Source organism: Odontesthes bonariensis, chromosome 6 (genome assembly GCF_027942865.1).
Source record: "Odontesthes bonariensis isolate fOdoBon6 chromosome 6, fOdoBon6.hap1, whole genome shotgun sequence".
Classification (NCBI taxonomy): domain Eukaryota; kingdom Metazoa; phylum Chordata; class Actinopteri; order Atheriniformes; family Atherinopsidae; genus Odontesthes; species Odontesthes bonariensis.
Genome location: NC_134511.1, coordinates 12786451 through 12804370, shown reverse-complemented (window position 1 = coordinate 12804370; position 17920 = coordinate 12786451). Strand labels below are relative to the sequence as shown.

At 43.7% G+C, this 17920-nt stretch overlaps 1 protein-coding gene and 1 pseudogene across 1 annotated transcript in view; one reads left to right on the top strand and one right to left on the bottom strand.

Annotated features, from left to right (window-relative positions):
* Positions 1-1968: 1968 nt before the first annotated feature.
* On the bottom strand, positions 1969-3985 carry LOC142382716 (uncharacterized; annotated as a pseudogene).
* Positions 3986-8241: 4256 nt separating this feature from the next.
* The window catches only part of col27a1b (collagen, type XXVII, alpha 1b), a 60869-nt gene continuing 51190 nt past the window's right edge, over positions 8242-17920 (top strand). Inside the window, exons 1-3 of the mRNA XM_075467417.1 lie at positions 8242-8717; positions 10422-10486; positions 14066-15378. Of these exons, the coding sequence (XP_075323532.1) occupies positions 8665-8717; positions 10422-10486; positions 14066-15378 (1431 nt within the window). The 5' untranslated portion in view covers positions 8242-8664. The remainder of the gene's footprint in view (positions 8718-10421; positions 10487-14065; positions 15379-17920) is intronic.

The following is a 17920-nucleotide window of genomic DNA, read 5'->3' as shown; positions in this document are numbered from 1 at the left end:
ATAAAATAAACTTGTCACTGTTAATATGCTAAGCTAAGCTAAGACAAGTTAAGCCAAGCTAACCAACAACCAAGTTTCTTCTCATCTAACTTTACTGTTTACCCTGACATGCTTTGCCTGTCCCTAGTCCACACTCTGAAACCCACTTTCACAGGCTGCCACAATAATTATCTGAAGTGAAATTTTACACTACAGATAAGAGATTCACATCTGTGCGCCTCCAAAGGCTCTGAGGACATTGCCCTACTTGTCTGTGAACTTGTGGTAATAAAAGCTCACATCCGATGTTGCTCAGGTACATGGGAAGTGATCTTTCAAGGTGGTGAGCTCCCTTCCTTCCTGGCTATGAGAGGATGAACTGTGAGGGGGCACTGTGGGAGGAGGGGGGATCTAGTTGCAAGCGGCTGAATCGGTGCTCTGTTGGGTCTCCCCTGGACACTGTCATAGCGTGTTTGTTGAAGGCGGGTCAATGAGGACTTTCTTTGGCAGAGGAATTTCACAGCACACGACAGCACACACACACACACACACACACGTAAACACACTAGAATCACTGCAGCCCCGCAACCCAGATCTGTGCAACTCTGGGGAGTATGAATGTGAATGTCAGTCAAGCGAGAGATGAAGAAAAGGCTGTCCAAAAGCTGGTACATTGGTTTTTAAATTTCACTTGATTAAATCAATCGGTCATTTTTGTCGCCGGTATATGTTTGTCATATTTGCTCTGGTTTAATGGAACTCGACAGAGACAGAGTAGTTGTGAAGGACAAACAGTGGGAGTGTTTACTCTTCAAATTTTTAACTGTCAAACAGATTACACAGTAAAAGTTCAGCCAACACTCTCACCAGAAACGACACGCGGAGGTCATGTCCTGGTTTTTGGCTCCAGAGATTTATTTTTACATGAGAAGCAGTTTTCATTTGAGACTGAACAATAAAATCATGTAATGTTATAATTAATATACAGCCAAGTATGGGCTCACATGTATGCAGGAATGTGATAGGAAATTGCAAGATATCAGCTGATCAAGGTTATTTTAATTGCAAAAACGATTTGAAAACAGCTGAGATAACTTTTATTTTTAGAATAGAATTCTTCAAATTGGATACTTGTTGGGTCAAAATTAAATCAAATTTTGTGAACAGACACAGGAAAGTACAGATTGCAAAGTCCATAATGTTAAAATATCATGTTAAAATATTACTAAACATATCATGAACTAAAAGTAAAAAGCTGTTTGAACAGTAGACATTTTGACATACTATATGGTAATGCCAGCATCGTAAACTGTACAGAAAATCTATTTGGTCACTTGCTGTCAAAAGTGAAGCCAACTCGGAAGTGACTTAAAGCGTAATACTGTACAATTAAAGCCAGGTTCACACTACAAGGTTTTTAAGTCTGATCGTCACACCGCAGACAAATGTTTTAGGTTACAGACTAATATAACCCCGATCTGAATTAAATTGGAGGGAAACATTGCTCAATGTTCATCAATAGCTCAGTGGGAAAGTTGCAAAGATGTGACTTAAGAGGCTTGCAGACGTGTCCCAGTCTCTGACCAAATATCTAACATGCTAGATATTTTGGAGGAGTCCACGGGGGAAGAGTTGCTGAGGAAGGCAATGGGCAATACATTAATTCAACAAAGTTGACTCCAAAGATAACGCACACCTTAGCAGTATTTATATCTGCCATCATCAATGAATGAAATAACTTCTGTTGTTGCTTGGTACCTGCTGTAGAAATGCTACAACCGTCAAAATCATTGTTGGGTCTTTCTGGTCCTGGTCCGAAGGTGGTTTATAATAGGGAAGTAACAGTTGCGTATTTTAACAACTTACCAGTTTTGCAAACATCCCCTGATGCACTGACTTGGACACATCATCAGTGTTGTTTCCTGGAGTCACTGGATGTTTCGGGTCTCGCAACAGACACCCTCGTCCAGGCGACCCGACCGGGGATGATCAGACCCCGGCCTGTGTCCAAGTGGCATTCTACTCCCCCCACCTATCTCCCCTCTTCAGCCAGAGCCATCTGGATGCTTTCTCAGCAGCCTCTGCATTGCTGTTGATGGCTCTCTTCCGATTGCCACCCGTTATGCCTAGTGTGCCTGGAGGCCTTGCTCAGGGAGTGGCTGGCAAATCCCCGGCTCCCCACCTCCACTGGCATGCATCTGGTCCTCCAGCCATTCCTACGACAGTCCTCTACCAGCTCCTGGTATTTCTCCCTCTTTCTCTCCTGTGCCTCCTCCATCCTATCTTCCCATGGAACTGTCAACTCGAGCATGACGAGTTGCCTTGTAGCCTCCGAGACCAGGATGATGTCTGGTCTCATCTTGGACTGGGTGATGTGCTGGGGAATTTTCAGCTGCCTCTCCAGGTCAACTGTCATAACCCAGTCTCGGGCCGTGGAGAGCAACCCTGTCGAGCCGTTTCTTGGTGCTTTCTCTGGCTTTTGTCCTTCCTTTACGAACCGGATGGTTTTGGCTGTAGCTTGGGTGTACCGGCTGTCCTTAATCCCCTTGCTGATTGCCTCAGCTATGGATTTGAGGACCTGATCGTGCCTCCATCGATACCGCCCCTCGCTCAGTGCCTTGGAGCAGCTGCTCAGGATGTGCTCTAATGTACCTATCTTGGAACAAAGGGTGCATGCAGGTGTCTCCATTTTTCCCCATATGTGCAGGTTAGATGGGCTCGGGAGGACATCGTAAACCCCTTGGATTAAGAACTTAATCCTCTGGGGGTTCCACTGCCAGATGTCCTTCCAGGTGATGTGTCGCTCCATCGCCTGCTCCCACTTCATCCAGGCCCCTTGCTGCTTCATGGCCACTGCTCTGCTGGTTCGCACTTCCTCCACTGAAGCTCGCACCTCTTCCTGCACCAGCCTCTGTCTCTCCCTCCCAGTGGCAGACTCGTACTGGGCTGAGGTTGACACCCCACGTCCCGCTCTGCCCTGTGCCACTGTGCCGAGCATGGCCTTGTGCTTCAGCCGAGACTCTGCATGCTGGACTGCATCGGCTGCCCTCCACTTCCTCCCTGTCCTCACCACGATTCCTGCCCCGGACACTTTGGCGTCCCTGGATCCTACGTACTGCAGGTGTTCCCGTGTCCGTGTCACAATGAACTCCTCCCTGACCGAGCTAAAAGGGAGCCTGAGCTTGTTGGAATTCCCACACAGCCCAATGTTACTCAAGCTGCGTGGTAGCCCCAGCCATCTGCGCAGATAGCTGCTCACCCTCTGCTCAAACCCTTCCACCAAGGTCATGGGAACCTCGTATATGAGGAGAGGCCAGAGGATTCTTGGAAGGATCCCATGTTGGTACATCCAGGCCTTGAATCTACCAGGGAGTCCAGACTTATCCACTGTTCTCAGCCATCCATCCAAGTCAGCGCTGGTTGCCTTGATAGAGTCTCTGTCATTCAGGCTGCAGTTGAAGACCTTCCCCAGGCTCTTCACTGGTTTCTCAGTAAACCGACGGGATCAGATGTTCTCCCGACCTGAAGCGGAATTTGTCTGAGACCTTCCCTTTCCGTAGAACCAATGACCTGGACTTTGCTGGCTTGAAGCACATGCGTGCCCAAGTCATGATCCTCTCCAACCCCTGGAGAATCCATCTGGCTCCTGGTACAGAATAAATAAACAGAATAGAACTGAATAATCTATGGAACCATAAGATCCATCACTGGTTCTCACCCCTGGTGATGTCAGAAGAATCTCAGTGCTGATAGGCCGTTGGAAAAAAGAGTCATGCAAATTGTTTGCTCAAGACATTCAACTGATACGTCCTCTGTCGTTTTCCATCCATGCCTTTTCTATACCTGTTTTATCAAGTCAAGGTCATAGGGGGGATGGTGCCTATCCCCGCTACCAATGGGGGAGAGGTAGGGTATAAACTATTAATGGTTACCAGTCCAACACAAAAACACAGCCATGTGTAACAGGTTGGCTGTTGATTCCACTTCCACAGTGACTGCCAATCATATTTACCGTTATTCATGTATCATGGATGCTCACTGGTTGGCAGGGCTCTCCTCAGCACATAAATATGGGCTGTGATGTAGGCGCAGTGCCAGTGCACGAGGATTGAGCCCATGCTGTGCCGAACGAGTGCTGTGCTTGACCGTGAGCTGACCAGTCGTATTCCTTATCGTTATTCAGGCAATAAAAGTCCAGTCCTGAAGCTAAAAGAGTGTCGGTCCTTCTTCTAAAAACGCAACACAACGCAGACAACGGTTACACATGCATGCTCACTAGTGAAGTTCGGCTCTTTTCCGAGAGCCGGCTCTTTTGACTTGGTTCCCAAAGAAGAGCCAACTCTTTCAACTCCCGAACGGCTCATTATTTAGGATCTTTTGTAGCCTATATTTTACCTTAACTTTGCAAAAACAAATCATGGTTTATGTGTTGAAAACCATTTTGCTTTAAGTGTTTTTATGAGAGACCTTATAATTGCCTAATTCTTTGCATTTATTCTGTGACAAAACCACTCATACATTTGTTTATTTCAATTAAATGTTTTCATTAACAAATTAACAATAAACTTCAAACAAATCCACAGAACAGAACCAAAACCAGAACCAAACTCAAGCTAACATTAATAATGTCCTCAATTAAACTTTTTTATTGGACAAATGAACAAAAAAACTTCAAACAAATCCACAGAACAGAAACAAAACCAGAACCAAACTCCAGCAAACAGCATTAGTCCTCAGGGCAGGTTGGCATTCAGGAAGATCAGATGCCTCAGCTTGGATGGTGTGATGGCCACACCTGCAGCCACACAGTTGCTTGGACTGGGCTGAAACTAAGCACTCCACTCCAATCCCAGACTGATTGGGTGATACCAACTATGGGGGGGGGGGGGGGCTATGGAGTCTTTTAATTTCTGCATTAGTTCTTTTTGCTTTTGTGATTTGTTTATTTTGTTGACTTGGTTTAGGTATTAGGCATTTAAGTTTATTCTTGAGCTAACTGTGTTTATTTACTTTTGTTAGTTAAATTTGTGTTGATGTTTCCCTTCCCTCTTCCTCAGTGTGTCATGGTTTGATCAGCCAACATTTAAGTCCCCTTTGTTTCTGGTGTGTCAGGTCAGTTTTGTTTGTTAGCTTAAGGTTATGTTAAAATCTTGATTTTTGTCTTTGAATTTAGTTTCCTTATCTGACCTCTTTTAAGGGCCCTGTCAACTATTGTTTAAAGTTTATTAATTTTTGGGAATAAACCCCTTCTTTTTTGAAAATCTTTTCTGTGTCCTCATGTTTGACCGGCTCGGTCCCTCACAGATGGGCTGATACGATTTTGCCTCTCCGTGAGTATCTGCCCTGTTTTGGAAAAGATTCTCTCAGAAGGAACTGATGTGGCAACCAGAGCTGGGACTGAGCACTGAAAGTGAAACCTAAGCAGCGAATGGAAAAAACTGGGAGCCGTGACTTCTGATTCACTAAAAAGAGCCGGCTCTCAGAGCCGATGCTTGTGCGCATGGCCCATCACTAATGCTCACACTCAATTTAGAATTGCTTATTAACTTAACATACATGTTTTTGGGCTGATATTTAAACCAGGGACCATGTTGCCATGAATGAACCATGCTAACCACCACACCACTGTGCAGCCCTTGGTATTTTTTCCATGTAATCGCACTGCCTATCTTCCTCGCAGGAAATGACCAGTTCAAGTGGAACCGAGTTTCACTTTGGGCATAGCCTCTAGAAATTCTATTTGGTTTTATATTTACTTCGTGTTATTGATTATGAGCAGTGATGTTGTGGTGCCTTTAGAAGCAGGTATACTTGATCTCTGTCTCCTGTTGCTTGACATTGAGATGTAAGCATCAGTAAAAAAGTTATTGTCCTCAATCTCATGCATGAACTGAACCAATCCATCCAACCAAGGCAACTAATTCTAGCCAGTGAGAGGCCAAATGTCATGTTGTTGCCTTCATGTCTCCTCTTCACATAAGAGATTTACTAATCTTTACTGTTAACAGCAACAAGAAGTAACAATACAGAAGCCGCTAAAAAGAATACAGCCTTCATTTAAATTGAACATCCATTACAATTAGTGATGGGTCATGCGCAGAAGCCTCGGCTCTTAGTAGTGATTTAGAAGAGCCGGCTCCCAGTTTTTTTCCATTCCCTCCTTTAGACTCCAGAGTGTTAAGGCCTCAGTATGCTTCTCCGTAGTCACGGAGAGGCTCTCCGTCCTTTCGAAGTTCTCTGTCGGGCTGTCGGATACAAAAGGCAATTCACCTCCCGATCAGTAGGCGTCGCTACGTTAAATGACCCAATCTTGCCACGTCTATCGTGAAAGTCGTTGATTGATTGTTTACCTTCCGGATACGTTTCACTCCTCACAGTGAACGATGGCGACCGAGAGAGAAAGACTGTTGTTGGAGCTTATTACCTCCGCCAAGGAGGTTATGTGATCGCCCGAGTTTGTCTGTTGGTTCGTCTGGATGTCTGGATGTTCGTCTGTTCGCTGCAATCTTGCGACCTGCCACAAGGTGGCTTGGCTTGGTTGTTTTGTTGTCGTTGAGGGAGGGGTAGGAGGGGGGGCGCAGGTGGAAAGCTTACACTAACTGCGCAGGGGGGAAGGTAAACACAAATGGAAGCCATCTTTAGGCTGAGTTATACTTCTTTTAACTGCCCTTGCGCTTGGGTCTTGCGCTTGTGTTAATGGCTCGAGACGTTTATGCTTCATTTAGCTTTGCCGGCGCTTGCGTGTGCTGCGTGGCGATTCACCGCCAGGACAGTAGGTGGAGTAGCGGCTTTTTTCAATGACAAGCCTACTATGATGAAAGGAAATTCACCGCCAGGACCTCTTCGAGTGGATTCATGCTTCTACTTCTTGTAAATAGCCGGTATTTTGTCAGGTTTTCAACACGTTGGGGGTCTAAACGACTACTTTCTCGCCTGAAAATGTTTCAAATGTTGCTAAAGTTATATATTTACAGAGTTTATAGCTTAAGGGAAATCAGCTTTTCAGGCTGGCTGATTTCGGCTCGGACAGGAGTGAAGTGCACTGTGTGTAAACGTTCTGCATACTGTCTGATCGATGAGTATGCCGTTTTCAAGTAGTAGGCTTGCGTCTCTTGCGTGAAATTTAGAAAATTGAGGTGACACAGGCAACCACGCAAGGGGGGGCTTGCAAACGCGCAAAGGCTTGCGTTTCTTCTTGCGTCTTGCGTTACCGACTATAAACCAGGCTTTTGCCGTTTCTGAGAAGTCGCATCTGAAAGATAGCATCTTAACTTTGTAAACCTTTTAAATCGGAACACGAGCCAGCTGAATCTATGCACAAGTTTAAGCAGACGCATCGCTTTCTCTCGGACGTGGTAGATTACAACGTTAATCGTTTCAGACCATTCACTACAATATATGGGTGGATAAAAAAAATGCGCTTATAAAACAAAGCTTCATTGGCGGAGGTCTGCACTCTCTGAGTGCATTTCTAGGTGATTTTGAAATGCAAATAATTTTGACCAAATGTTGACCGGCCACACAGTGAACTCTTTCAAAAATGGCAGTGTTGTTGTTCTGAGAGGAAGGCGCTAAACCGCAAAAGTGATTCCGGAAATGATGTTGTTAGCTGACCAATCACAACCCTTGCGGTTTCCGTCGCAATGTAAGAGGGGTTTTGTCACAGAATAAATGCACAGAATTAGGCAATTATAAGGTTTCTCATAAAAACACTGAAAGCAAAAGGGTTTTCAACAAATAAACCATGATTTTTTTTTTTGCAAAGTTAAGGTAAAATATAGGCTACAAAAGATCCTAAATAAAGAGCCGTGCTGGAGTCGAAAGAGCCGGCTCTTCTTTGAGAGCCGAGTCAAAAAAGATTCCCATCACTAATAACAATAAACCAATGAGCGAAAAACTAACAAACAAGTTTGACAGAAGTAGCCTGGTGTCTGGTCAGAATCTTCTGTGGGTGGGACCGTGGGGGCTTTGGCTCATGACGTCCCTAAAATCGTAGCAGCGGCCCTGCACATGCACCAAACGCAACAACATGTACGATCACGAAAAACTACAGCATTTAAACGCAAACAGCACCACCATACACGTGCAATCTGGGAGGGAGTCCTGCTCTCTGAAAAAGACACACCTTCTGCTGAAGGAGCGCAGAACCGCTGTTTCTCCAAGTGTGTTTGCTTGGATGTCAGCTGAGGGCGACAGAGGGAGGTCTCCCCCCCTTTCCCGGTTCTCAAGATTTCTCTCAGTCCACAATAAACTTTCATTTAGGAAAGTCGTCACACATGCACACACACAACCGCGGTCGTCATCTTGTCCTGCAACGGTTACCCAGGAAAGCTGAACAACACTTTACTTCTCGTTTATTGTTCTGTTGTACAAAACTCTCGGAGGGAAGACGGAAAATCTATAAGAAGCGCACAGGTGGACTGTCTTATTCTTTTTTCAATTTTTTATTATTTTTTTTTTAATTAGACGGTCGTCTAGTTTGAGACTCCAGGGAAAAGAAAAAAGAAGAGAAAGGACAATGACAGCAAGTAGCCTCTTCATTGTTGGTTAATCCCGCATCATTTTTCTAAAAAAAAAAAAATATTTTGCACGTTCACTCCTCGCGCAAGAAACACCTGGGATGGAAAAAACTTTGCTTCATCTGGACTGTAATAAAAACTCCCAAGAAAGAATGAAGTAACCGCTATGGAGCCGGACAATGCCCCGTACTCCAAACTCACAACCACTGGAGTCGGGGGGTGAGTTGAGAGATTAGTAAAGCTTTTCCCTTTTTGCACTTTCTCAGGGTTATCAGGTTCAAGACTCGAGTCCTCCATGTGCTCGCGCACACCGAATGCGTCTTAATTAGGGGACGTTTGACGAAGATGTTCGTGTTAAACTGCTGGTTACGTTAAGAAACTTGAGCATTTTTGGACATGCAGTCCGGAAAACCTCTTGCAGAACTTGTTGGGTTAATAAGTGAGCTGGATTTTAAAGTCTCTGTTTGAACGTTTGTTCAGATAGGAATGGTAACAGGTGACATTCTTTAATAGGTCGCATATATAAGCGTGTGGAAACAAAATTTTCCCTGCCATTCATACAGTTTGGTGAAAGTCAGTTTCTCCGGCTTGAGTCTTTGCAGCTTGTTTCAGAATGAGCTGCCAAGTTATCTGGGACTGATTTGAGGGGGATGTATGAGAGGAGGAGACACTCTTCTCCTCCCTCCATCCCCTCTCCTTTTCTCTCCTCCCTGCTGTGCATCTCACTCAGCTGGTTGGCCAGGCAGCCCCAATGGGAGGGGGAATAAAAGTTAATAAAACAAAATGTTGCATCATGTAACCCTGCCGGACTTGTGGGAGGCTTGGTCACAAACTACACACCCCCTATTTTCTTTCTGCTGCTAATTTGAGTTTGGTGTGACATGAACAGTAGAGGCAGGACTACTTTTTAAAGCATTGAGCAGGCATGCGAGCTGTTGACCAGTGTTTTTTTTTTTTTTTTTGTGGCTCCCTGCAAAAATCACAAGTGTAAAATATTTCCAGAAGGCTCCTGCGACTGAGGCAACCAATTACATCTTTCATCTTGCATTTCACCAAATCCTTACCTGTAGGGTGGGAAAAATCCAGCATGATACTGTGATAGTTTGGATTTACACTCGTCTGATGTAGTTTAACACCTTTTAGAGTGACATCCCCTCTGGGTGTGAGCCATAAGCACCCTTCTTTTATCCCATATCTTCAGACATAGATGTCATTGGAAGCTCATTTGTGGAAAATTAGCCATTAAATGGCACTGCCGTCATGGTGAAAGCAGGTTTATTTGAGATTACACGGATGTCTACATTCCAAAACGTGCACAGCGAGGGTGGGACACAAGTTCAGATGCTGCAGACGGTTCTTTTCAGACATTTATCTGGATCGCGTTGAATTGAGGTTTTGAGGGGATGCAGTGTTCATTGTTTTTTTTTTTGTTTACGTTAGACAAAGGTGGCCTTGTTGGAGCACTCCCCAGCTCTGCTGAGCAGTAGCTTATCTCGTCAGGCAGCGAGATAAGATGAAGCTTGTTGTTCTGAAAAAAAGATGTTTGAGCCTTTGAACAAAGCAGAGCCGAAGCTGCAGCTGGCCTGGTCGCTTTGGTGCGAGCATGTTTAAGTTTAGGTGTATTAAAATGTACATTTAAAGACCGGCTCTATTTCCTGCCACTGCTAGTTGACTGTTTGAGTATGTGACCGTTTAATTAGGAGCTGAAACAACGTGAACAAAGTTGAGGCTGTCATTCCCATATGTGAGTTACGACTTCATAAATAAAAGTCTGATCTTGGTTTTCATTGTTTTATATGTTTTTGAAGGGGGGGGGCTTAAATTTCTGATTCAAAATGTCCATTTCCATAAGAATTCCTCACTGTATTTGACATTTTATGTAACTTGACTGTCTGCCCTGTTTTCTCCCACCTTTGTGTGCAGGAGAGCTCTGATTCTTTGGACCGTACTCTGTTGCACCTGCTCTCTGACGCTAACACAAGCACAAGGTAAGCTGCCCCAATCAAAGATGGCAGAGTGCATGCAGTCGCACTATTGAGAAGGAAGTGTGACAAACCAAATGAAAACTGCATTCCAGTGACTATTACAGGTGTCTCCTTTCACCTGAGTGAGAACCAGGGAAATTTACGATTTTAGAAGTGTAGTGTGTGGTTACGCAGCCCTAAAGTAAAGAAAGGATGTAAGGAGGCCCACCCTGACATGAAATCTCTATTGTGTACATTAACTATCCAGCTTCAGGTATTCATATGGTCTGTTTCACTCTTTTCTATTGTTTTTGCTGAACTCTTACAATGAATTAAAAGGAAACTCTACACGTCTTTCTTTATATTGTCAGAACAAACATGAAGACAAACCTGGAATCTTAATAATTATGTAGTTAAAGAATCTACCTTATGGAATGATGTGCGTTTTTTTTCATCCTGTGATGACTGCTGGTAGACTCGGACCATAACAATGTAGACATGAGATATGCTTTGTCATCTGAACTTGGAAAGAGAAATTGGCTGTCGGTATAGACCTATTCTTTGATCAGTTGTAAGAGAAGCACTCTTTGATCAGCTCTTGAAGAACAAAATAGCATATTTTAAAGTCAGGGCCTTGTTATCCCCCTTTAGCGTCTAGATGATTAACAGGGACGAAAAGGCTTAGAAATGGTCCAGTGTTGAGTGCGTCATCTTGATTTGAGGAAAAGTTGCCCGTGTCAAAGGGAAAGCGCTCGCCTCTGCCACTGGAAGTGTCTGGTAACATTATAGAGAGCATTCTTACAGAGAGAGACGTGTCCCACTTTCAACGGAAGTCAGAAAGAAAATGCTAATGTGCTACATGTCATGAAGATTTCACCGATGAGGGTGGTGACAGTGTGGGCTGCGAATGGAAGTTCGTTTTTATCATTTGGAGTGCATTCAATGACCAGGCATTGGTACAAATGAAAGAAAGGCAGCAAAAAAACGAGCACTTTTACTTTGATGCTACATTGCTACTGTTTTTGTTTTTTTTGGATGCTCACGTTTCTGACCCAATTGATCATTTTTAGACCCTAAAAGAGAGGAAGATTGGTCCCGGTACATTTTCAGTACAACACATGCCACAGATGTCAAGCGTAATAAAAACGGCTTTGCCATCTTGTTGTACCACGTCTTTGTTTGTTTTCTTTCCCACGGTGCTGGCTTTACTCCTAAAGACAGAATCCAGGTGTGGTGGGCTGAAAGCCTTTTTTCCTCTGCCGTGCTGCTACTTTTGACCACAGTGAGCACAGGTCCTGGAGTTCAACCTTTTTCGCTCACTTCCCACTCAGCTACACATACATTATACATACACTTTTCCTCAGAAGGGTTTCTGACTGAGGTCATCCAAAGCCCAGTAGGAGCCCTTGAGTAGGTTGGGGGTATTACCGACCATCTTCCAGGTGACGGCCCAGCTGTCAAAGCCAGAAATTCACCAAGCGCCGTTTGAGCCCTCACATCTACCTCTACTTTAAGGTCAAACTATTTGAATAACATAAACAACACCACATTATCCTTGCATACATAAGAAAGAGATACACTCTGGTGATTCTGGGAATATACTCTTTTATGTGGTTGACTGTGGTGTGTTCCTTACTCAGAGTCAGAGGCCAAGCAGTATGTACCTTTGAACATTTTATGAATTTTATCCTTCTATAAATGCAGGTTCTAGTTTATCTAGTTGTATTAAGTATTATGATCCAGTGTTCCTACTTAGTGCCTTACTGCCATGTGCAGTGCATTTTTCGCACTGTTGGAGGATTGAAACTGTGAGGCGGCTGCAGGAGGCGACGGGACCTCCCTCACTGCATGCTGATAGTAAAAAAAAATGCAGTAGTCCGTGTTGGTGCCTGCTTTCTCGCAAAGTTTTCTCGTCTGATGTTGTTGTTCTATTTTTCAAACTTGTCTGTAGGATGTCCTGTGCTTAATTCACAGTTATTTTTGTTCTGCTCATCAGGAAGTCAAAAAAAGCCTCGGGCAGCCCGCCTCCTTGCTAAGATATAGATATTATGCAGCGACAGCCCTGAGAATGAATCGCACAATCAAAGAGCAGTTTTGCTTCCTCGTACCACATTAACAATTCAGATTAGTGCCACATAAAGAAAACCAACTGTAGACGTCTTTGTTTGATGTTTCCTCTCCGTGCGTTCAGCTTTTTCAGTCGGGCTGACCTCCTGCTGCATGTTCTCACTGAGTTGGCCTTCCCTCCTCTTAACAGGAACTGAGTCTATACTTGCTTCTCCTCTGCTGAGCAGCACTTTATTATTCAACAGTTAATTTCAGTCTTCCCCACATTTGTTTAGCATTAATCTGGAAAAGGATGGATATTTGAGCTTTTTATGTAAGGTTTTAGTCTGTGTTGGACTTAACCGAGAGGATTTAGGATGTGCTGATAGATTTAAGATGACATGTTATTTTCTATTTCCCATCCTTGCGAGGGTAAACAAAAAAGCCTCTGTTTGACAGTACTGATGACTTGCAGTTGTGTAAAAAGAAAAATACAGTAGGATAATGGAAACACTCAATATGTTTTAATGTTTGACTTTCAAAGGACACGGAATGTTACGCTGGTTGTTGAATAAGTTTTATGCTGCTGTTTATCTGTCTTGCCATATCGAAGCCATCCCATAGTTCTTTTTGATATTTCTCTATGCTCACTGTAATATGTGGCCACCCGTAAGAAAGTTCAAATAACTGCCTCAAGAATGAGAAATTGTTTGAAGAGTCTCCATAATGGAGGACAGTTTCTTTCTACACCTGAAATGTGGGTTCAATTAAACTCCTCCACAAACGTGTGGATCCAATTAGGAGCAATATAGCGTGCACACTGCACTGTAATGTGTGAACATAACTCACATTTTCCTCCCATGAGTTACAAGTAGCAATTAAAACCTGCAGAAAGCACTGCAGTATGTTATGAGCTCTGGCTGCTGTCAGAGGGATCATCTTTAATCAGCGGACATTTCCAGATAAAGAGAGATAACATTCCCATCCTCGCAAAACTCTTACATCCCCACAACTGTCCTCTCCTGGGACTCGTTCAGCCCCTGTTTCCTGATGTTGTCCTAATTAAGAGTGATGTAACGATTACATAATACGCAGCAATCCCCAAAAGAAAATGTTAATGTGCGACGCTACATTGGAACTTTAATGCACCCTTTTTGAAATAGCTTTTGCTGCAGGTTTTCTATTAATCTGGCTTTAAACTTGGGAACTCCAAGTATAACATCTTAAAAATCACTTATGTTTTTGCAGTTTTATTTTGTTCCCTTTATGCATTTGATGCAGATCAGTACACCTGGATGGAAAGGTTTTTAAAAGGAGTTTACACTAATTGATACCACATTTTTCTCTTTAATGTCTCATTAAGTGTCCATTTTGGGTGAAATGCAATATGTGCCGTTAATCCCTTTGTAGTTTGATGAGAGCCAACAGGTGGTGCAGGTAAAAGAAAACTACCTTTTTGTCACAAAAGCATGAAAATCTCGATCCTTTCAAATATCATTAAGTCTAAAAGGCCCGGAGTCACTGACTTCTTACTCTGTTCTGTGTTTTTTTTTGAAGATGTGGATATCCTGCAGCAACTTGGGCTTTTTGGGCGAAGGACAGGCGGCTCGACATCATCGGGCGTACGGTCCATCCCCAACGGCGTCATTCCCTTCAGGTCCGGCGTCATCCTCACGCCGAGGGCACGTATCCAGGTGCCCCTGCGCTCCGTCATCCCTGCTGCCTACAACACCACCAGCCTCTCTCTGATCCTCAGCCTCTCTGTTCATCGCTTCAACAGCGCCTTTCTTTTCTCAGTTCTGTCTAAGAAAAGACGAGTGCAGCTCGGAGTGCAGTTCCTACCTGGGAGTGTCCTCGTTCAGGTGGGGCAGAAGACATCGGTGAGCTTTGACTACGATGTCTATGATGGTCAGTGGCACAATCTTGCTTTGGATATTCAAGGCCATCAAGTATTCTTACACACGCCTTGTGGTAAGAAAAGTCTACATGCAGATTTGTACTCCAAAAAAGAGGAGGCCCTGGATCCAGAGGGCTCTTTCTTGCTTGGCAAAATGAACCACAACTCGGTGCCTTTTGAAGGTGCCATCTGTCAGTTTGACATTTATCCCTCTGCTGAGGCAGCTCATAACTATTGTGATTATATCAAGAAACATTGCAGAGAAGCTGACACATATCGGCCGGTGTTTGCACCCCTGCTACCTCTATTTTCAGACCCAAACATTACTGTCGCTCACAAAACTCCACCGTCATTGACGGAGATATCTAAAAAGGCCCAAACACCTACTTTGGCTCTGACTTGGGTAAACACCAGGACTGAAATTCCTCTGTCAACCGACCACTCGCTGATGCTTAAAAAAGCAGCAGCGTATCAGGCTGTCAGCTCTCCAAAACCTGCTGCTGTGTCTGTTTCTCCACCGGTTCATCTGGGTTTGGAACCCCCGTTCAACTTTCCAGCTCAAACTGTTACCGCATCTCTTAGGATTAGCGTGACTCCACCACATCCAAAACAAAATTCCCACACAAGAAAGGACACAAAGCGGGGAGAAACTAACTCTCCGAAACCTTTTGGGAAAAGTATACATTTACCTTTTTCCACCAGACCATCAGAAATGAAGCCAACCCTCCGGATTATGGCTGCTCCCACACAGGGGTCTCCTTCAAACGCCTACATTCCCCATAATACGCAGCTAGCCACAGTTGCTCCAAAGAAACCTGAGCCAAAAGTGACCAGTGTGCAGGATTTCAAACCCACCTCACTCATTCCAGTCACTCCAGCTGCAACAGATGGCTTCCAAACTTTTGACCTGGAGCCGACCCAGTTCTCAATGCTTGCTGGACCACCTGGACTAAAGGGAGAGCCAGGCCCGCCGGTGAGTGAGTCAGTTCTTTACAAACACAACACAAACCTGTACAAGAGATCCACGAATCGGTGTATGCATATTTACTTGTTGTATGATTAGTTTAAAGTTTAGCTCTGGGGTGTTTATTTTTATGCCTGGATTGGGGCACATCTCTGGAAGACAGTGATGCACTAGCCTGACAGCTTGTCGTGTGTTAGCTTGTTTACCCTTCGATGACTGGAACCACTGCCGACGTGGATACTGACATTTGTCTTGACTCTGTGGTTCCTGTGAACTTGGCAGTGTTGTGTTTCTTGGTGACTGAGACTTTTCAAAGTACTTCACTCCAAATCTGTTTATTTCCTGTTCTGCATACATGTGATAAATGCTCTTTCTTCTCTATTTTTCATCCATTTAAGCAGCAGTGTAATTCCTCAGGGTCCGAGCCGCCCTTTGCCACCTACTACTTAGTGGAGGGGCTGGCGGTGAGGTGTCAGATTCCTCTTGCAGGGGGTGTGACTGCGCAGAGAATGGATACTTTTAAAGCGGGGTCAAAGGTTAAAGGGATAAAGCACATGTACACAATCAACCATTCAGAGTAAATATTGAAAAGCCCCATGAACATGAATGCTGGGCTTTATGTGTCATTATGGAGCACCACAGATTGTCCAGGTAGAAACGTAAAACACATTGAAATATTGAGCTAATTTATTTTTGTACGAGCATCTTTAAACTAACCTGGACCTGGACATGGATGGAGAAATTAAATGAGAGCCTCCCAGGCATTATTATTCTTAATATGTGGCAGGTTACTTTCAGATTCACTTGATCATACACATCCAAATCAGCAGTGTTATTTGTGATCGTGCTTATGGGCTTCTATTCTATAATCACCTCCCCCTCCCCTTCATGAATCTAACTCATGAAATGATCATCGGTTGTAGAAATCCATCACAAGATCGAATAGCATTAAAGAATTACAGAGCGTAGGCTTCTTTGTATACTGTGCCCCACTTAGCTGTTGCACAGTTTTTGTACCAGGACAAGGGAAACATACTGACTGTGTAAATCGGAAAGCCTTAGATTTAAAGATAGTGAGAGTTCTCACACAACTAGGACTCTTCGTATCCTTGCCATGAGTTATGATACAGGCCAGTTTAACCAAAGAACCTCGATAAATTGGGTTTATATGCAAAGTTACACTTTCAGATGATATCCCATGACAGGGGATTCCATTGATTGTTTTATACCTTCACAAAATGCTTGTGATACTGTACTGGAGTGACTCTTTGATAATAGATAATGATGGATGCAATGACGGTGCATTGTGTATGACATTCAAACATCAGCGTTTTGATGGTAGTTGCTAATCATGCACACCACACTTCAGTTTTAGATACATGAATAGACCTGTGATAAATCTTCCAAAGTTTACTCACTTTTTCCATTGTTGAAAGGACTTTGGTTTCGCAGTGGATCATGTTTGACTTAAAATCTATGTTTTAAGTGAAGCCTTCCTGCTTTGGCAAAGATGAAAAAACGGAGCTCTGTAATGGAAATGTTTTCAGCTGCCTCAAAAAGACCGCAGAGAAGTAACCAACAATCCCCAAGTCCTGTGTGTGCTCATGCTCGCTCTCATGAAGATTTTCCGTTTTTACACTGCTTGTTAATGTTTCAGACCGAAAAAAGTTTTTTTTTAAGTCATGAAAATCATGAAATTGTTTTGTTCCTTTGGATAGAGCGATGCTCAGAACTTTGCTGGAGTGCTGGCTTGAAAGTTGTTTGAAACTATAATTTGATTTTGGTCTGTTTGACCAAGTAAAACAATGTTCAAGGCGTAAAATGGCCGATCATTTGTCGGTTATTTGTGACAAAGCAATCTGGAAGTCCAATTTCGACTTGATCTTACATGTGGCATATTCTTATATACATAAACTGTATTGAGACAATAGCTCTGGCACTGACCCCAACAGAGACTGCAGCTCGGACCACTGATCACGTGTGGACAAAGCGATGATTTCAATGTAAAGAATCTTAAAGTTGCCATCAGGGTATATCCTGATTAAAGCTCAGGGTTCTGTCCGAGCTACACAAAAAGGCACAATACATCTTACAATATTACACAGGCCCAATCTCAGCCAGATTGCCTCGAGTTGTTTTTAGGCCCATTTCGCCTTTTTTTCTTTAAACTTCTTGAGTAATGGGAAAATAAGTCACACTCTGACATTTAGAAACAAACTCAGGTTCCCTCAGGTTGACCTCTCATTAAAGTTGACCTTTCAGAGCTTTGCTAATCCATGTATGAAATTGTTTTAAAGCGAGCTGATGCTTATAATTAAAGTGATTGGCTGTGTCTGGAACTGTTGTCGACCTCCCTGCCAGTACATTGACTCATACCTGCAGTCTGTGCACTGTTGTGGTTATGGGCTGAAATAATGTTGGCTGAAGGAGAGGGCTGTATCAGCTTCTAACAAGACACCTCCTGCCTGCCAGAGTCTTACCGACTGTTTTGTAACTTTCAGCTAATGTCACCAAATGTGTCGTCAGGAAAAAAAGAAAAAAAAGCTCACGA